Here is a 21512-nt window from a genome sequence, read left to right on the forward strand (position 1 = left end):
TAATAAATATTAATAGATGATATTTTGAGCGTTGACTTTTTTGTCATGTCATGTTTCCTCTAGCAGGAGGAAGTTGAGCCACTTTTGAGGGAATATTGAGGTTATTTTGATGTGTCTCTGGTCTGTGGAAGTTGTAGGTCTACTGCTTTGAACCTGCATTTACATGCTTAGTGTAACATCGCCTTGCTATATTTTGTAGCAATATGTGCGCTTGACAATTAACATTGTAGGCTCTTTTAAATAGTCGCTATTTCATGACTATTCATGTTAAATATAATTTAATTTATAAAACTGGCACTTTTGACATTATTATCTCAATTTTAAAATATAGGCCTAAATATTTTTTGTGGGGCCCCTTGAGTATTGGAATCTGTTGAATCTAAAAAGGCGAAAAGGTCATTTTTCATTTCAGTGTGTGACTCTAAAGTTGAATCTTCTCGTGCCCCTCCAGGCCGGCAGGAGGCGCGCTCTGCTCTTTCCGCTTCTCTCAACAAACACGAACCACGTTGATCCGGAAGTCAGCGGCTCTATTTACTTTCCCGCTTGCTGCCTGTCTTTGTTTGTCGGAAGGCTAAAGTGCGCAGAAAAGGAGTAAAATGTGCGCCGTGCAGCTGCTGAGGGTGTCTGTACAGGAGCGGATCAGCGCCGCTGCTGAAGACTTTCTGCTGCTGGTGGAAAAAGGAAAAGAAACGGCTGAAATCCCGGAGCTGAGAGCGCTGCTCACCGAGCGGCTAACGGCGGCTGCGGAGGAGATTTTCGGGCTGTTTGAGAGAACCGTGGCGGAGTACGAAGACAAAGTTCACCGGTCAGAGCAGGAGATCCGCCGCCAGAGGAAGCTGCTCGATGTCGTGTTGAAACCCGAAGTGAAGCTGCACAGAGCAGGTTAGTCAGTCCGGACCGTAGCTAGGAGCAGCGTCAAACTAGCCACAATAAAAAGGGATGACTTCCGGTCACAGCTTTCAAAATAAAACCCTATCAACGAAAATATGTTGCAAGGTTTTTTGGGTAACTATTAAAGTGAAAATAAGGAATATGTTGAAGATGAAGCTGTAGTAAATGAAAGTAGTAAACTTTGTTGGTTCCTCTAAAGGGAAACGTCACTGTTCTGTCCACCCCAATGCTTTTCCAAAAATGACAAGCTTTACGCTGGTGAAGGGGAACTCACCGTACTTCTGGGGTTATTCTTGTTAACTCTAGCTGACATGATGCTGTTTTAAGTCACCTAGTCTGCTGTGGGACCTTTATTGGATAGGTTTGTATATGTAGGTTTCCACTGCGAAGCAGGGATACCTATTGTAATTGCTGGAATTCCTATTATTATTATTATTATTATTATTATTATTATTATTATTTTATTTGTATTTTTTACCCCTCTATTTTAGCCAATAACTCAGCCATACATTGATAACCTTTTGTCCATTTTGTCATATAGACAGTCCCGGTCAACCATTACTGGGATACAAAAAATGGCACCGATTAGCCCATAGGGGGCGCTATAATAAGCTCCCAAAGTCTAAGGCTCAAACCCAGCCGTCCCGTTAGTCGTAGAGTTCTGAAACTTGGTATTCATATGTATCTGATCACGGTAAACAATTTTGCCAATGGGACCCATAAGCTCCGCCTCTAAAAATGATAGCCGCCATTTTTGATTTTTTGAAAAATCTTCTTCGCATGAACCGTAAATCAGAATGACGTCAAATTTGGTATGCAGGCTCATTGGACCTGCATTTACTTTGTTTGAAAGTAGCTAAGCAATCAGTCAAAAATGGCAGAGTTATTGACCATTGGATTTTTCAACTTTGGCACAAAAAGTTCAAATGATTGTAAAATCATGCCACAGTAATCAATCAGCTTGAAACATGTAAGAGTGTTCAGAAACATCATAATAAAACGACCTGTCAAAACACATAATAATATGTTGACATTTGAGCAAATTACAGCCCTTTGAAGTTGTTGCTATATTATAACAAAGACTCTATTTCCCATAATTCCTTGGGTGCTCTTATGAACAAGTCAGAATGACACAAAATTTAGTATGCAGGCTTCTTAGACTTTGCTTTGTTTTAAAGTAACTAGGGAATCGGTCAAAAAATGGTGGAGTTATTGACCAATGCAGTGGAAACCTTCTTCTTAAATTGGTTTTATTGGAATGAGATTATTTGATTTATGCTCACTCTGTGTGTATGTGTGTATTTCAGCCTTGCCTCCAGACGTCCAGCAGCTGCTGGTCTGTAAAGAAGAGGTTCCCCCTGAACAACAGGAGTGGAGTCCCAGTCTGGACCAGGAGGACCCAGAGCCCCCACACATTAAAGAGGAACAGGAGGAACTCTGGACCAGTCAGGAGGGAGAGCAGCTTCAAGGGCCGGAGGAGGCCGATATCACTGAGTTCCCGTTCATTCCTGTCCCTGTGAAGAGTGAAGATGATGAAGAGAAACCTCAGTCCTCACAGCTTCATCAAAGCCAAACTGAGGAGAACAGAGAGGCAGAGCCTCTAGCCAGCAGCTCAACTGAACAGATGAAAACAGAAGCTGATGGAGAGGACTGTGGAGTATCAGAACCAGCCAGGAACTTGGATCCAGCTAGTCATTTACAACCAACTAGTGATGGCAAGACGTCAGACTCTTCTGAACCTGAGACTGAACACAGTGATGATGAATGGAAGGAGACTAGAGAACCTCAGTCAGGTTTAGACTCAGTGAAACACAATGAAGTCCTTATAAGTCATAAGACATCTTATACTGGGGAGAAACTCTTTATTTGCTCAGATTGTGGTAAAAGATTTGACCGCAAGGGAAATCTGCAGAGACACATGAGAGTCCACACTGGTGAGAAACCATTTAGTTGCTCAGACTGTGGTAAAAGGTTTGGTGATAAAGGATCCTTGAAGACACATATGAGAGTCCACACAGGGGAGAAACCATTTAGTTGCTCAGACGGTGCTAAAAGTTTTCGTCAAAAAGGAAACTTGAAGACACACATGAGAGTTCACACAGGAGAGAAACCATTTAGTTGCTCAGACTGTGCTAAAAGTTTTGGTGATAAAGGATCCTTGAAGGCACATATGAGAGTCCACACAGGGGAGAAACCATTTAGTTGCTCAGACTGTAGTAAAAGTTTTTGTCATAAAGGACACTTGACGACACACATGAGAATCCACACAGGGGAGAAACCATTTAGTTGCTCAGACTGTGCTAAAAGTTTTGGTCATAAAGGAAACTTGAAGAAACACATGAGAGTCCACACAGGAGAGAAACCATTTAGTTGCTCAGACTGTGCTAAAAGTTTTCGTCATAAAGAACACGTGAAGATACACATGAGAGTCCACACAGGGGAGAAACCATTTAGTTGCTCAGACTGTGCTAAAAGTTTTCGTCATAAAGAACACTTGAAGACACACATGAGAGTCCACACAGGGGAGAAACCATTTAGTTGCTCAGACTGTGCTAAAAGTTTTTATCATAAAGGAAACTTGAAGACACACATGAGAGTCCACACAGGGGAGAAACCATTTAGTTGCTCAGACTGTGCTAAAAGTTTTCGTCATAAAGAACACTTGAAGATACACATGAGAGTCCACACAGGGGAGAAACCATTTAGTTGCTCAGACTGTGCTAAAAGTTTTCGTAATAAAGAACACTTGAAGACACACATGAGAGTCCACACTGGGGAGAAACCATTTAGTTGCTCAGTTTGTAGTAAAATATTCAGCTGTAGTGGAGCATTAAGTCGACACATGAGAATTCATACGAATTCATAGGAGTAGTCTGACTCAACGGAAGTAGGCTGTGGGTATAAATCTGCCATTGGCCGTCTATTTCAGACGGAATTCTCCTCCCCTTCTGCTTCCGCTATCTGCGTGTTACCATTTTCAAAGTCCCTGTTGCTACGTGAAACAACAACAACCTCCGAGCTAGCTACTAAAAGTCGTATCACATAGTCGACATACGTGTTTTACTGTTTTATGTGGTGTTTTCTTTTGCTGGGATTTAGCCATTTTAATGCCGGGACTTGCCTCCCCACGTGCAAATGTTCCACCAAAACAAGTTCCCCGCCGACACTATTTTGCAAGGGCACCGTCGCTGCATCCTGGGCTTAGCGCCGCCCAAGATGATTGTGATTGGTTTAAAGAAATACAAACAAGACAGAGCGTTTTTTTCCCCTATACCAGAATGATAATGGGTGCAGCCAGACCTTTCTCCAGCGCTGGCACAGCGCTATAACGAAGTGTGGAGATAGGTTTGGCTATGCGAGACTAATACAGGAGAGAAACCATTTAGTTGCTCAGTTTGTGGTAAAATATTCACCCGGAGTGGAACATTAAGGTCACACACGATAATTCATACAGGGGAAAAACCTTTCAGATGTTCACTTTGTAAAAAACAGTTCACCCACAGAGGAAAACTGGTTTTGCATATGAAAGTCCATACTGGGGAGAAACCCTACAGTTGTAGTGTTTGTGGGAGAAGTTTTCGCCGGCATTCACATGTCAGAAACCATAAGTGTTGTGGTGAGAGCAGCAGCAGGTGAAGCTGCAGAGCTGCTGGTTGAGCTGAACTGTTCAGCAGTAACAGAACAATAAACTAGAGACACATCATGATAGTCCATCATTCAGGAGGAAACCCAAACCCTTCTAGTCAGTGTTGTGGTTCGGGATGCAGCCAGATCTGAATACTGCTCATACACATCTTGTGTTAATGTTGGCTAATGTGTGAGAGAGAATTACTGTTGCTGCTCTTTGGCTCAAATTCAGGTTCAACATTCCCATGTGAGTTTTATTGCACTGTTACAGGCTCCTTAATATCAGGCTGGGCAGTAATTCATTGTTATTTATTGGCTTTCAGTAGAATCATATCCTGATACACAGCGAACAAGCTATTGTGATACACAATTCTGTCGTATAAATTAATGATAAAAAGCAAATACTAATTGAAATCTATCACAAAATGAGATCTGACACAAATTGGAAAATGTTATTTGAAAATGTTTTATATTGAATGTGTTGAAGAAGGGGTGTCCTGGTGGCTCAGCACCATGTAAACGCGACGTCCTGCTGGGTTCCAATCTGTCCCAGGACCTTTGTCACATGTCTTCCCCTTCTCTCTGCCAGTCTTTCCTGTCTCTCTTCTTTGAACTGTCTAATAAAGGTAAAAATGCCCCAAAAAATTGTCTAAAAAATGTAATGGTTTGAAGAATGTATCCTGTACATTATGACAAAAAACACAAGAGGCTCCTCACATGTAAAAAAGATAAAATAAAAAAAAACCCAAAGCAAAACATTTGTTTACATTGTGCCCAACTAAAATGTGTCAAATGTACCGTGAACAGACAAAAGGTGAAAGTTTCCTCAGCACCGTACAAAGACTCACTTCACAAAGACTTATTTATAGACTCAAATTCAGTGTGAGCCAATCAAAGAGACTTGTGGCAAATGGGGAGTGCAAACAATTAGTCAATAAGGCAGCTGAGGCCATAGGAGGTCTATACAATTGCATGAATACAGACAATTATCATTACCATTTGCGTTGTGCCCCCAAGTAACCTCTGTTCTATATTCCCACCCCTACCTGTCTTGCTGATCTGCTCTGTGACACAGTAGGAGGTTTGAGACAGAATGACCGGCATCATGGAAATGTTTGGCTGTAGGTGATTTGACATTGTTTCTGCGAATGGCACTTTTGTCTTCTCATGTTCTATAATCCGTGTTTTCACAGGTCTTTTAGTCTCGCCTACTAACCCACATGGGTATGAGATGAGATAAATAAACAGCAGATGTACCTGTAACACATTGTTTTATGATGTATGTTTTAGAAGCCGTATGGCTGGTGGCCGGTGGGATGGGGCGGGGTTTTTGTCATGTATTTTATCATGTGCCTTATGCGCTTGTTCATGTTTTCATGTTATATTATGCTTGTGGTCCCTGCTGTTAATGTTCTGTTATGAGCACACCGAGACAAATTCCTTACAACTAATGTTGTATGGCAATAAAGTATTGAATCGTGAATCTTGAAAGTGTTTTTCTTCTCACAAGCCGTACAGTTGCGGCAGGGGAAGAATCTGGTCAGGCTGTCCAAACGTCTCTGGATAAATACAGAGGGGATCAAGCTGTCTGCATGTACAAGGAAATATCTTTCATCTCTAGACCTGTAATAGGAGAGGAGAGGACCGTCAGACAAAGGTTTTGTACAGATTGGATCCAAACACAACACATCCCAGTGTTTCTCAATGATGTCCCTGATCTCACCATTAAGGGGAGAATAAGTAGTGACACACATGAATATTTTCTCTCAGATCTTTGGTTTGTGGACGGATTCACATCCATCTCACAGACCTTTTTAGGGGCTTTGTCAAGCCATGTTGTAGGATATACTCTCTCCATAAAGTTTAAGTACATTTTCTGGGCCTGTATTTCACAATCTTCACTGGTAGCACACATACGATTTAATCTCAAGAATTGAGAATAGGGCAGACCCGTCTTTAAGGAGGTAGGATGAAATCTAGCAGTATGTAGAATGCTGTTTTTATCAGTGGGTTTAGTGTAAAGGGTGGTGGTGATCAGACTGTCCTGAAAGCAGACCCTAGTGTCCAAAAAGTGAATCTCATGATCACTGTGTTCAACATTATACCTTATTGTGGGGTTCATGTTGAAGTATAAAGTGATTTCATCTATTTTCTCCAATGGAGCCCGCCACAGAAGGAAACAATCATCAATATATCTTTTGCACATGAGAATATGACTGGAGAAAGGTTTTATGTTTAAGGAGGAACTTATATTCCCAATAGCCCATAAACAGTTGGCAAAATCAGGGCCAAAGCTAGAACCCATGGATACACCATGAGACTGTAGGTAAATAATAAGAGTGTAGTTGTACCACAAGGGGGTGCAGGCACCTGTCAAGATAGATGGAGGTTCCAATAGACTTTCATTAGAGGCAACAATTGGGCAACCTAGAGATGTGTACTTTAGGTAAGGCAAACACTACAGGTACAGTAGGATGATCTTTTGTTAAAACTTAAATTCTGACTGAAATGTAAGAGAAGAGTCCATCTCTTGTTTGGGTGTCCTAGTAGGATCCGCTTCTAGTTTGACAGAGAAAGCAGCGTCTGCAAATTGGGAATGAATTTCCTGATCGTCACATTCTTTGTTCATGAGGGCCAAGCCCAGGTTTACAGACCAGACTGTTCATCCTACTCAAAGACAGAACTGTTTCCCTATCCATTCTCCCAGAGAAACCTTCTCTCACCTTTAGTCTGTTCGCTGCACCTTTGACACATTTTAGTTGGGCATTATGTAAATAAATGTTTTCCCTTTTTGTGCCTTTGTGTTAAGATCCCAAACACCCCTACTGGACTTGTGGATTTTAGTGCATGTTTGCTGCCCCCATTCCCTGAGCTTTGAGTGGTTTATCATGGCTACTTTTGCTGAGATTCAAGGCATTACAGATACTAAAGTACAGACTCCTATTCTGCAGAAGAGATCGAGAGGATCATTTTTCCTCATGCTTCTTTCTTAAGGTTTTACCTCAGACTCTTCTCCCGGTAGCCTACAAAGCTTTTTAAGTTAGCATAGCTAGCTAGCTGCTAACAGACAGACAGGGACGGAGCTTAGCAACACAACGCTAGCTAGCTAAAGAGACCGTTTGATATCGACCAGGTTGTGTTTTGACTCAGTAAGCAGCGTTATTGTATAATGTCTAAAGTCCAGAAGCTGAGAGCGTCGGTGAAGCAGCGACTAACTGCGGCTGTTGAAGAGATATTTGGGCTGTTTGAAAGAACGATAGCAGAGTACGAGGAGGAAGTTTCTCGTTCAAAAGAGCAGAACGACCGACAACGAAAGCTACTGGACGCTGTTTTAAATCCTGAAGTGCGGTTACACAGAGCAGGTTGGTGACATTTAAATGTTGTGTTACGAGGTCTTGGTCCTCTCTGCCTCCCGGTGTGTTTCTACCAGAGGCCTTTTCCCTTTCTGCCCCAAAGGTAATACAGCTTTCACTATCAGGGCCCCCAAATTTTGCAATCGTCTACCTTTACACATTAAACCAGCAGAAGTCATTGAAGTCTCTTTTAAAAACATAGCTTTTATAAATGTGCACTTGATAAATATTCATTTTTATTCAATTTTATTGAACTATTCATCATAATTAAGGATTTTGATACTCTGTTATATTGTCTGTAATGCTTCAGTGTCAGATTCTTGAGACGTTTTGATAAATCAAGACCATAACAAATAGGTAAACGTGTTACATGCATTAGGGTCAAAGCCAAAATCACACAACCGTTACAAAAAACAAGGAATGATCAACAGTGTCGAATGCTTTAGATTGGTCAGTAAAAAGTGCTGCACACTGTTTCCCTTCAGGACAGAGACAATATCATTTATCACCAATAATTATTGTCTGTAACGCCTCAGTGTCAGATTCCTGAGACATTTTGATAATCAAGAGGTAGAGCCAAAGCAAATAGGCAGAAAGTGCAACCACAACTATATCTGTACTATATACCTGTATAAGGGTGCTCCGATCAGGATTTTTGGGGCCGATACCGATCACGGGGTCTATTTGAAGCCTCCTATTCACCGTGTAGCATTATTTATTTATTTAACTATTCTTAACAACATTGTATATTAAGTATTAAAATTAAGAGATGAGAAAGTATCATGAACTGACAACTGTTTATTGGCAGCAACATGTGCAACATATTCCACTCTCTCTCTTAGAGACACAACTTAAACCACAGCAGCCTACGCTTGGTTATTGGCAGCAGCTTAGATCTTAACAAATATAGCTTTCCTGTGGAATAAAATAAATACAATTTTATAAAATGAAAATTAGAATAAAAGCTAAATGTGCACAACACACCAAGTTAGAACAATAAATTATATATAGGCCTACTGAGGCAACAAAAATCAATTCCAATAGACGGAAAACACAGGGCCTTTATCAATTTACTCCAACTTTAGAGACTATAAAAACTGCAACATAACAAAATATTTTTCAATATTAATCTGGATTGAGGGAGCAAACATTCAGTCAGAGTTAAAAAGTAAATATTAACATTTTCAGTCACTCAGTGGATACTGACTAGCACCTACAGTAGCCTGTATACAGCTAACCTGCTAGTCTCGGAAACCCAGCTGTATTCCGAATAACGTTAATAACCCTTAGTTCTTCTTTTTGGGAATTCAGCCGGTCGTCTTCTTGGCATGGAAAAAAAAATATCCCTCACGCCCGCATGTGCAATGGAAGGCGAACAGACGGGTCCGGTCCGGTGAGAGAGAGAGTGAGCGAGCGAGAGAGAGAGAGACAGAGAGCGAGAGACAGACCGCACAAAGAGACTACTTCTGTTTGGATCTCTTCCCAACTCGTCTCTCCCTAACATTTTTGCAAATTTATTGTCTTTTTCAGACACCTGGTAGAACTGCCAGACCGGTGAAGCCATTTTAGCGGCGCGTAGAGAAATTGTCTCACGTGTTCTGCGTCATCTGATCGGCGCTTCTGATCGGCCTTTATAGAGACCACCGATCAAACTATTTAGAACGAATATCGGCCGATAACGATCGGTGGCCGATCGATCGGAGCACCCTTATACCTGTACATCAGAACTCATTCATGTCCAATCACTGAAAGATTTATTCCATCAAATGCCAGCCAAAACAGTATTAAGGGCAACCACTCTTGATGATCCAAACTTTCAAAGATGTGTGTGGATCTAACACAGAGAAAATAAATAGTAAAATCAGTAGAATCACTGTCTTCACTTAACAAGAATTTATTAAATGACACAAAGTTTCAGTCAAGCGACCTTCGTCAGGTATGGGATACCTGACGAAGGTATCCCATGACGATATAATTATCGCCCACTGGAAAAAAAACAAAAAAAACAAAGTGTTGGACAGAAGAGTTCAGCTCTAGAGCCACAAAATCACAGGCATCTGTCATCACAGTTCTGTTGATTGTTTATTAAAGATTGAATGTTGTTGCTATTGTTCTTGGAGTTTAAAGAAAATCATATTGCAGTAAATATTTTTTAAACAATCAAACAACATTTCAACAAACAAATATCCAGATAATCAAATTAAACAGCTACATTTTGGCCAATAAACAGTTTGATTTCTAAGAAAATATCAAGTACCATAAACAGTGATTCACACACTAATAACTGACTCAAAGTTATTACAATGAACCGTAAATGATAGTCTTGGGAAAATTATTCAGAAAAATACCGCCGCACACTCTTAGCTCCGATGCGTATGTACGCCTACTCGTATTCAAAAATTTTTGCTTCAGAGCTTAGAGTGTTTACAAAAGTCATAAAGTGACAAAATTTTATTGAATACGAGTAGGCGTACATACGCATCGGAGAGAGTGTGGTGGTATTTTTCGGAATAATTTCCCCAACACTATCATAAATAACATTATATTTATTGCGCAACCCCGACGACCAGCCTGTGGTAGTAACCAGCGGTCTGGGTTAGCGACCATGGTCCGAGGACAGACCACTGAACTGGCTACAACCCCTGCTGGGTTGAGAAGCGGCTTCAAGATGGAGGTTAAAATCTCATCCTCTAAGACAAAGTACAGGATTTTTGGTTTAATTGGTTGGTTTGTCACATTGGACAAAGTTAAAACATTCACATTTTTTGGGGTCTGGCTAGATGCAAAGCTCATATTGAAAAAGTAGCAAATTTTATCATATTTCTGTTGTGAGTAACTGCAATGCTAGCATCATTGATCTCATTAACATTATGAAGTAATGGTAACAAGCTTAGGTTAACTTATAGTGACGCTCTTCCTTAATGTGTGTATGTGTGTATTTCAGTCTTCCCTCCAGACGTCCAGCAGCTGCTGGTCAATGAAGAAGAGGTTCCCCCTTAGCAGCAGGACTGGAGCCCCAGTCTGGACCAGGAGGACCCAGAGCCCCCACACATTAAAGAGGAACAGGAGGAACTCTGGACCAGTCAGGAGGGAGAGCAGCTTCAAGGGGCAGAGGAGGCCGATATCACCGAGTTCCCGTTCACTCCTGTCCCTGTGAAGAGTGAAGATGATGAAGAGAAACCTCAGTCCTCACAGCTTCATCAAAGCCAAACTGAGGAGAACAGAGAGGCAGAGCCTCTAGCCAGCAGCTCAACTGAACAGATGAAAACAGAAGCTGATGGAGAGGACTGTGGAGTATCAGAACCAGCCAGGAACTTGGATCCAGCTAGTCATTTACAACCAACTAGTGATGGCAAGACTTCAGACTCTTCTGAACCTGAGACTGAAGACAGTGATGATGAATGGAAGGAGACTAGAGAACCTCAATCAGGTTTAGACTCAGTGAAACACAATGAAGTCCTTATAAGTCATAAGAGATCTTATACTGGGGAGAAACTCTTTAGTTGCTCAGATTGTGGTAAAAGATTTGACCGCAAGGGAAGTCTGCAGCAACACATGAGAGTCCACACTGGTGAGAAACCATTTAGTTGCTCAGACTGTGGTAAACGTTTTGGTGATAAAGGATCCTTGAAGACACACATGAGAGTCCACACTGGTGAGAAACCATTTAGTTGCTCAGACGGTGCTAAAAGTTTTCGTCAAAAAGGAAACTTGAAAACACACATGAGAGTTCACACAGGGGAGAAACCATTTAGTTGCTCAGACTGTGGTAAAAGTTTTTGTCATAAAGGAAACTTGACGACACACATGAGAGTCCACACAGGGGAGAAACCATTTAGTTGCTCAGACTGTGCTAAAAGTTTTCGTCATAAAGAACACGTGAAGATACACATGAGAGTCCACACAGGGGAGAAACCATTTAGTTGTTCAGACTGTGGGAAAACATTTGGTTATAAAGGAGACTTGAAGACACACATGAGAGTCCACACAGGGGAGAAACCATTTAGTTGCTCAGACTGTGGGAAAACATTTGGTTATAAAGGAGACTTGAAGACACACACGAGAGTCCACACAGGGGAGAAACCATTTAGTTGCTCAGACTGTGGAAAAAGTTTTGGTCATAAAGGAGACTTGAAGAAACACATGAGAGTCCACACAGGGGAGAAACCATTTAGTTGCTCAGTTTGTAAAAAACAATTTACCCACAAAGGAAAACTGGGAAGAATCATGAGTGCCGTTATCCTTGCAGCCTGGACCCAGCAGATATCAGTTAGAGCTTGCTGCATTTTGTACACAAACAACTGGACGTGCTGTGCTTTTATCAGGCTGGGGAGACAGAGGATGACTCCGATGCCGTCATGGAGGGGGGGGGGGGGAGGTGGTGGGCGCCGTAACTGTGGCGATCGTGTCAAAACTGGCTGAGGACTTTAAGCCAGTGGTGGAGGTAGACGCCGAGGGGGGTTTAGGGGAGAGAAAATGAGAGTAGGGCGGGGGGTAAGTTTGGTCCCAGCAGTGACCAGCTCTTTCATCTGGTCAGTGAACTCCAAGAGGGGGGAGGAGGGAGAAAGAGTGACTGGAGAGGAGGGAGACCTGGATGGGGCCTGGGGGGGTGAAGGAGGTGGATCCTCACAGGCGGTTGCCGGTGAAGGGGGGGTAGAGACTCTTCCCCTCGGCTCTGATGTCTCTCATGATTAAAGCTCTCTTCAGGCGGGGGCCGAGGCGGCTCTCCTTCAAGGCTTCTGCCGTGCTGTGTTATGTTCTCCTCCTGTTTTGATTCCTCTTGTCTCTTGTCCTTGGCAGAGGGAACAGATGGGTGACCCAGGAAGTAAAATAGGTTAGAAGTGAACAATTTTACTCCTGACTTGTTAAGGCGAAGTCCATCTGCCTTAAAAAGATGTCTGCGGTCCCAGAAAAAGTTGAAATTGTCAATAAAATGCACTGAATGGACGGTACATGCAGTTGAAAGCCATGTGTTCAGTGCCAACAATCTGCTGAATCTCTCAACTCCTCTTCTGACTGGCTGTAGAGGGCCACTGATAAACACCTCAGCATACAGAGAGCTGGCTGTGTTCAACAGATCAATAAAGTCTCGTTTCAGCATTTCAGACTGTTGCTTCAGAAAGATGCCAAGTTAGATGCTCTCATTCCCATAGGTGACTTTAAAGGTTCAATCAATTAAGTCTGAAAGCTGCACACGTTTCAACAATCCTCATCCCTAGTTCTCCCATTCTATTCTGTCTGTCTCCTGCTCTGTCTGTCTCCTGCTCTCTGTCTGTCTCCTGCTCTGTGTCTGTCTCCTGCTCTGTGTCTGTCTCCTGCTCTGTGTCTGTCTCCTGCTCTGTGTCTGTCTCCTGCTCTGTCTGTCTCCTGCTCTGTGTCTGTCTCCTGCTCTGTGTCTGTCTCCTGCTCTGTCTGTCTCCTGCTCTCTGTCTGTCTCCTGCTCTGTCTGTCTCCTGCTCTTCTAAGCGGGAGTCAGATGCAGGGAGAGGAGTTTTCTTACTCCTCCCCCCCCTTCCCCTAGCTTTCTCTTTCCCTTCCTCCTCATTTTACTACAATAGGTCACGCTAAATGGATACTGCATAATGTGATACAGTTGTTGTACTTACTGTATGTATTATTATTATGTATTTATTGTTGTGTCTTTGTCTTGTTGCTCTTTGTTGTATATTGGCTGCTTTTTGACTTGCTCCAGGGCTCCCTTGAAAAAGAGATTTCGATCTCAATGGGACTCACCTGGTTAAATAAAGGATAAATAAAAAATAAAATAGTACGTACGCGTTTCAGCCCTTGGCTTTCCTCAGCGTTTCCATGGTATCACCCCTCCAGCCAATCAGAATCAAATATTCACCCAGACCATTCACCCATAATAAATATTAATGGATGATATTTTGAGCGTTGACTTTTTTGTCATGTCATGTTTCCTCTAGCAGGAGGAAGTTGAGCCACTTTTGAGGGAATATTGAGGTTATTTTGATGTGTCTCTGGTCTGTGGAAGTTGTAGGTCTACTGCTTTGAACCTGCATTTACATGCTTAGTGTAACATCGCCTTGCTATATTTTGTAGCAATATGTGCGCTTGACAATTAACATTGTAGGCTCTTTTAAATAGTCGCTATTTCATGACTATTCGTGTTAAATATAATTTAATTTATAAAACTGCCGCTTTTGACATTATTATCTCTATTTTAAAATATAGGCCTAAATATTTTTTGTGGGGCCCCTTGAGTATTGGAATCTGTTGAATCTAAAAAGGCGAAAAGGTCATTTTTCATTTCAGTGTGTGACTCTAAAGTTGAATCTTCTCGTGCCCCTCCAGGCCGGCAGGAGGCGCGCTCTGCTCTTTCCGCTTCACTCAAACATGAACCACGTTGATCCGGAAGTCAGCGGCTCTATTTACTTTCCCGCTTGCTGCCTGTCTTTGTTTGTCGGAAGGCTAAAGTGCGCAGAAAAGGAGTAAAATGTGCGCCGTGCAGCTGCTGAGGGTGTCTGTACAGGAGCGGATCAGTGCCGCTGCTGTAGACTTTCTGCTGCTGGTGGAAAAAGGAAAAGAAACGGCTGAAATCCCGGAGCTGAGAGCGCTGCTCACCGAGCGGCTAACGGCGGCTGCGGAGGAGATTTTCGGGCTGTTTGAGAAAACCGTGGCGGAGTACGAAGACAAAGTTCACCGGTCAGAGCAGGAGATCCGCCGCCAGAGGAAGCTGCTCGATGTCGTGTTGAAACCCGAAGTGAAGCTGCACAGAGCAGGTTAGTCAGTCCGGACCGTAGCTAGGAGCAGCGTCAAACTAGCCACATTAAGAAGGGATGACTTCCGGTCACAGCTTTCTAAATAAAACCCTATCGACGAAAATATGTTGCAAGGTTTTTTGGGTAACTATTAAAGTGAAAATAAGGAATATGTTGAAGATGAAGCTGTAGTAAATGAAAGTAGTAAACTTTGTTGGTTCCTCTAAAGGGAAACGTCACTGTTCTGTCCACCCCAATGCTTTTCCAAAAATGACAAGCTTTACGCTGGTGAAGGGGAACTCACATTACTTCTGGAGTTATTCTTGTTAACTCTAGCTGACATGATGCTGTTTTAAGTCACCTAGTCTGCTGTGGGACTTTTATTGGATAGGTTTGTATATGTAGGTTTCCACTGCGAAGCAGGGATACCTATTGTAATTTGTGGAATTCCTATTATTATTATTATTATTATTATTTTATTTGTATTTCCCCCCCCCTGTATTTTAGCCAATAACTCGGCCATACATTGATAACCTTTTGTCCATTTTGGCATATAGACAGTCCCGGTTAACCGCTGCTGGGATACAAATAATGGCACCGATTAGCCCATAGGGGGCGCTATAATAAGCTCCCAAAGTCTAAGGCTCATACCCGCCGTCCCGTTAGTCGTAGAGTTCTGAAACTTGGTATTCATATGTATCTGATCATGGTGAACAATTTTGCCGATGGGACCCATAAGTTCCGACATTTTTGATTTTTTGAAAAATCTTGAAAAATCTTCTTCGCATGAACCGTAAATCAGAATGACGTCAAATTTGGTATGCAGGCTCATTGGACCTGCATTTACTTTGTTTGAAAGTAGCTAAGCAATCTGTCAAAAATGGCAGAGTTATTGACCATTGGATTTTTCAACTTTGGCACAAAAAGTTCAAATGATTGTAAAATCATGCCACAGTAATCAATCAGCTTGAAACATGTAAGAGTGGTCAGAAACATCATAATAAAACGACCTGTCAAAACACATAATAATATGTTGACATTTGAGCAAATTACAGCCCTTTGAAGTTGTTGCTATATTATAACAAAGACTCTATTTCCCATAATTCCTTGGGTGCTCTTATGAACAAGTCAGAATGACACAAAATTTAGTATGCAGGCTTCTTAGACTTTGCTTTGTTTTAAAGTAACTAGGGAATCGGTCAAATAAATGGTGGAGTTATTGACCAATGCAGTGGAAACCTTCTTCTTAAATTGGTTTTATTGGAATGAGATTATTTGATTTATGCTCACTCTGTGTGTATGTGTGTATTTCAGTCTTCCCTCCAGACGTCCAGCAGCTGTTGGTCTGTAAAGAAGAGGTTCCCCCTGAACAGCAGGAGTGGAGCCCCAGTCTGGACCAGGAGGACCCAGAGCCCCCACACATTAAAGAGGAACAGGAGGAACTCTGGACCAGTCAGGAGGGAGAGCAGCTTCAAGGGCCGGAGGAGGCCGATATCACAGAGTTCCCTTTCACTCCTGTCCCTGTGAAGAGTGAAGATGATGAAGAGAAACCTCAGTCCTCACAGCTTCATCAAAGCCAAACTGAGGAGAACAGAGAGGCAGAGCCTCTAGCCAGCAGCTCAACTGAACAGATGAAAACAGAAGCTGATGGAGAGGACTGTGGAGTATCAGAACCAGCCAGGAACTTGGATCCAGCTAGTCATTTACAACCAACTAGTGATGGCAAGACTTCAGACTCTTCTGAACCTGAGACTGAAGACAGTGATGATGAATGGAAGGAGACTAGAGAACCTCAGTCAGGTTTAGACTCAGTGAAACACAATGAAGTCTGTGTAAGTCATAAGAGATCTTATACTGCGGAGAAAGTCTTTAGTTGCTCAGATTGTGGTAAAAGATTTGACCACAAGGGAAGTCTGCAGAGACACATGAGAGTCCACATTGGTGAGAAACCATTTAGTTGCTCAGACTGTGCTAAAAGTTTTTGTCATAAAGGACAGTTGAAGACACACATGAGAATCCACACTGGTGAGAAACCAATTAGTTGCTCAGACTGTGCTAAAGGTTTTCGTGATAAAGGAGACTTGAAGAGACACATGAGAGTCCACACTGGTGAGAAACCATTTAGTTGCTCAGCCTGTGCTAAAGGTTTTCGTGATAAAGGAGACTTGAAGAGACACATGAGAGTCCACACTGGTGAGAAACCATTTAGTTGCTCAGCCTGTGCTAAAAGTTTTCGTCTTAAAGGACAGTTGAAGACACACATGATAATACACACTGGTGAGAAACCATTTAGTTGCTCAGACTGTGCTAAACGTTTTGGTGATAAAAGAGACTTGAAGAGACACATGAGCGTCCACACTGGTGAGAAACCATTTAGTTGCTCAGACTGTGCTAAAAGTTTTGGTGATAAAAGAGACTTGAAGACACACATGAGAGTCCACACAGGAGAGAAACCATTTAGTTGCTCAGTTTGTGGTAAAATATTCAGCCAGAGTGGAGCATTAAGTCGACACATTAGAATTCATACAGGGGAGAAACCATTTAGTTGCTCAGTAAAAAACAGTTCACCCACAGAGGAGAACTGGTTTTGCATATGAGAGCCCGTACTGGGGAGAAACCCTACAGTTGCAGTGTTTGGGGGAGAAATTCTCGTCAACTCACATGTCAGAAACCATAAGTGTTGTGGTGAGAGCAGCAGCAGGTGAAGCTGCTGGTTGAGCTGAACTGTTCAGCAGTAACAGAACAATAAACTAGAGACACATCATGATAGTCCATCATTCAGGAGGAAACCCAAACCCTTCTAGTCAGTGTTGTGGTTCGGGATGCAGCCAGATCTGAATACTGCTCATACACATCTTGTGTTAATGTTGGCTAATGTGAGAGAGAGAATTACTGTTGCTGCTCTTTGGCTCAAATTCAGGTTCAACATTCCCATGTGAGTTTTATTTCACTGTTACAGGCTCCTTAATATCAGGCTGGGCAGTAATTCAGTGTTATTTATTGGCTTTCAGTAGAATCATATCCTGATACACAGCGAACAAGCTATTGTGATACACAATTCTGTCGTATAAATTAATGATAAAAAGCAAATACTAATTGAAATCTATCACAAAATGAGATCTGACACAAATTGGAAAATGTTATTTGAAAATGTTTTATATTGAATGTATTGAAGAAGGGGCGTCCTGGTGGCTCAGCACCATGTAAACGTGTCGTCCTGCTGGGTTCCAATCTGTCCCAGGACCTTTGTCACATGTCTTCCCCTTCTCTCTGCCAGTCTTTCCTGTCTCTCAACTTTGAACTGTCTAATAAAGGTAAAAATGCCCCAAAAAATTGTCTAAAAAATGTAATGGTTTGAAGAATGTATCCTGTACATTATGACAAAAAAACACAAGAAGCTGCTCACATGTAAAAATAAAAAAAATTAAAAAAAAAAACATTTGTTTACATTGTGCCCAACTAAAATGTGTCAAATGTGCCGTGAACAGACAAAAGGTGAAAGTTTCCTCAGCACCGTACAAAGACTCACTTCACAAAGACTTATTTATAGACTCAAATTCAGTGTGAGCCAATCAAAGAGACTTGTGGCAAATGGGGAGTGCAAACAATTAGTCAGTAAGGCAGCTGAGGCCATAGGAGGTCTATACAATTGCATGAATACAGACAATTATCATTACCATTTGCGTTGTGCCCCCAAGTAACCTCTGTTCTATATTCCCACCCCTACCTGTCTTGCTGATCTGCTCTGTGACACAGTAGGAGGTTTGAGACAGAATGACCGGCATCATGGAAATGTTTGGCTGTAGGTGATTTGACATTGTTTCTGCGAATGGCACTTTTGTGTTCTCATGTTCTATAATCCGTGTTTTCACAGGTCTTTTAGTCTCGCCTATGTATTCTAACCCATATGGGTATGAGATGAGATAAATAAACAGCAGATGTACCTGTAACACATTTTTTTAACGATGTATGTTTTAGAAGCCGTATGGCTGGTGGCCGGTGGGGTGGGGCGCGGTTTTTGTCATGTATTTTATCATGTGCCTTATGCGCTTGTTCATGTTTTCATGTTATATTATGCTTGTGGTCCCTGCTGTTAATGTTCTGTTGTGAGCACACCGAGACAAATTCCTTACAACTAAGGTTGTATGGCAATAAAGTATTGAATCGTGAATCTTGAAAGTGTTTTTCTTCTCACAAGCCGTACAGTTGCGGCAGGGGAAGAATCTGGTCAGGCTGTCCAAACGTCTCTGGATAAATACAGAGGGGATCAAGCTGTCTGCATGTACAAGGAAATCTCTTACATCTCTAGACCTGTAATAGGAGAAGAGAGGACCGTCAGACAAAGGTTTTGTACAGATTGGATCCAAACACAACACATCCCAGTGTTTCTCAATGATGTCCCTGATCTCACCATTAAGGGGAGAATAAGTAGTGACACACATGAATATTTTCTCTCAGATCTTTGGTTTGTGGACGGATTCACATCCATCTCACAGACCTTTTTAGGGGCTTTGTCAAGCCATGTTGTAGGATATACTCTCTGCCTAAAGTTTAAGTACATTTTCTGGGCCTGTATTTCACAATCTTCACTGGTAGCACACATACAATTTAATCTCAAGAATTGAGAATAGGGCAGACCCGTCTTTAAGGAGGTAGGATGAAATCTAGCAGTATGTAGAATGCTGTTTTTATCAGTGGGTTTAGTGTAAAGGGTGGTGGTGATCAGACTGTCCTGAAAGCAGACCCTAGTGTCCAAAAAGGGAATCTCATGATCACTGTGTTCAACATTAAACCTTATTGTGGGGTTCATGTTGAAGTATAAAGTGATTTCATCTAATTTCTCCAATGGAGCCCGCCACAGAAGGAAACAATCATCAATATATCTTTTGCACATGAGAATATGACTGGAGAAAGGTTTTATGTTTAAGGAGGAACTTATATTCCCAATAGCCCATAAACAGTTGGCAAAATCAGGGCCAAAGCTAGAACCCATGGATACACCATGAGACTGTAGGTAAATAATAAGAGTGTAGTTGTACCACAAGGGGGTGCAGGCACCTGTCAAGATAGATGGAGGTTCCAATAGACTTTCATTAGAGGCAACAATTGGGCAACCTAGAGATGTGTACTTTAGGTAAGGCAAACACTACAGGTACAGTAGGATGATCTTTTGTTAAAACTTAAATTCTGACTGAAATGTAAGAGAAGAGTCCATCTCTTGTTTGGGTGTCCTAGTAGGATCCGCTTCTAGTTTGACAGAGAAAGCAGTGTCTGCAAATTGGGAATGAATTTCCTGATCGTCACATTCTTTGTTCATGAGGGCCAAGCCCAGGTTTACAGACCAGACTGTTCATCCTACTCAAAGACAGAACTGTTTCCCTATCCATTCTCCCAGAGAAACCTTCTCCCACCTTTAGTCTGTTCGCTGCACTTTTGACACTTTTTAGTTGGGCATTATGTAAATAAATGTTTTCCCTTTTTGTGCCTTTGTGTTAAGATCCCAAACACCCCTACTGGACTTGTGGATTTTAGTGCATGTTTGCTGCCCCCATTCCCTGAGCTTTGAGTGGTTTATCATGGCTACTTTTGCTGAGATTCAAGGCATTACAGATACTAAAGTACTCCTATTCTGCAGAAGAGATCGAGAGGATCATTTTTCCTCATGCTGAATTACCAGACATTACAATAATTACAATAGAAGCTTTTTTCTACATGCCGGCCTGTATAATCAAGACTGATGATATTGGAGTTTAAATCATCCTGTGGAGGGCGGTGCTATGCCTAGCTGCATCTAAACTGCCGCAACTTCTATAAGAAGAAGAAGAAGAAGAAGAAGAAGAAACGTGACGCCGCACAAGATGGCGGCCGGTGTCTGTAAACTTTCGTGAGCGGAGGATTACTTTCCGTTGTTTTCCTTTCTAAAGTGTAGTTTCCATGTTTAATGAAGCAGCAGAAGACTGTGTGTGTATGGATAACTCTATCTGAATGGAGCTCGCGCCCTTCGCTCTTCTTTCTTAAGGTTTTACCTCAGACTCTTCTCCCGGTAGCCTACAAAGCTTTTTAAGTTAGCATAGCTAGCTAGCTGCTAACAGACAGACAGGGACGGAGCTTAGCAACACAACGCTAGCTAGCTAAAGAGACCGTTTGATATCGACCAGGTTGTGTTTTGACTCAGTAAGCAGCGTTATTGTATAATGTCTAAAGTCCAGAAGCTGAGAGCGTCGGTGAAGCAGCGACTAACTGCGGCTGTTGAAGAGATATTTGGGCTGTTTGAAAGAACGATAGCAGAGTACGAGGAGGAAGTTTCTCGTTCAAAAGAGCAGAACGACCGACAACGAAAGCTACTGGACGCTGTTTTAAATCCTGAAGTGCGGTTACACAGAGCAGGTTGGTGACATTTAAATGTTGTGTTACGAGGTCTTGGTCCTCTCTGCCTCCCGGTGTGTTTCTACCAGAGGCCTTTTCCCTTTCTGCCCCAAAGGTAATACAGCTTTCACTATCAGGGCCCCCAAATTTTGCAATCGTCTACCTTTACACATTAAACCAGCAGAAGTCATTGAAGTCTCTTTTAAAAACATAGCTTTTATAAATGTGCACTTGATAAATATTCATTTTTATTCAATTTTATTGAACTATTCATCATAATTAAGGATTTTGATACTCTGTTATATTGTCTGTAATGCTTCAGTGTCAGATTCTTGAGACGTTTTGATAAATCAAGACCATAACAAATAGGTAAACGTGTTACATGCATTAGGGTCAAAGCCAAAATCACACAACCGTTACAAAAAACAAGGAATGATCAACAGTGTCGAATGCTTTAGATTGGTCAGTAAAAAGTGCTGCACACTGTTTCCCTTCAGGACAGAGACAATATCATTTATCACCAATAATTATTGTCTGTAACGCCTCAGTGTCA

At 42.0% G+C, this 21512-nt stretch overlaps 1 protein-coding gene and 1 pseudogene across 1 annotated transcript; both read left to right on the forward strand.

The window, feature by feature from the left end:
- Positions 1–596: 596 nt before the first annotated feature.
- Positions 597–14242, forward strand: LOC139924985 (uncharacterized). Its single transcript, XM_078290525.1, has 7 exons — positions 597–882; positions 2199–2273; positions 10816–10844; positions 11364–11526; positions 11611–12140; positions 12672–12696; positions 14187–14242. The coding sequence occupies exons 1-7, from the start codon at positions 597–599 to the stop codon at positions 14240–14242; spliced, it is 1164 nt and encodes a 387-aa protein (XP_078146651.1).
- An 86-nt stretch (positions 14243–14328) lies between these two features.
- On the forward strand, positions 14329–17926 carry LOC144542915 (uncharacterized; annotated as a pseudogene).
- Positions 17927–21512: the final 3586 nt, after the last annotated feature.

The sequence above is a fragment of the Centroberyx gerrardi genome, chromosome 19, assembly GCF_048128805.1.
Source record: "Centroberyx gerrardi isolate f3 chromosome 19, fCenGer3.hap1.cur.20231027, whole genome shotgun sequence".
Lineage (NCBI taxonomy): Eukaryota > Metazoa > Chordata > Actinopteri > Beryciformes > Berycidae > Centroberyx > Centroberyx gerrardi.

Coding starts and splice junctions, on each gene's coding strand:
- LOC139924985 (XM_078290525.1), top strand. CDS start 597: ATGTGCGCCGTGCAGCTGCTGAGGGTGTCTGTACAGGAGCGGATCAGC. Junction 2,274..10,815: donor ACAACAGGAGTGGAGTCCCA/GTCTGGACCAGG, acceptor TGTGTATTTCAG/TCTTCCCTCCAGACGTCCAG. Junction 10,845..11,363: donor CAGACGTCCAGCAGCTGCTG/GTCAATGAAGAA, acceptor TATACTGGGGAG/AAACTCTTTAGTTGCTCAGA.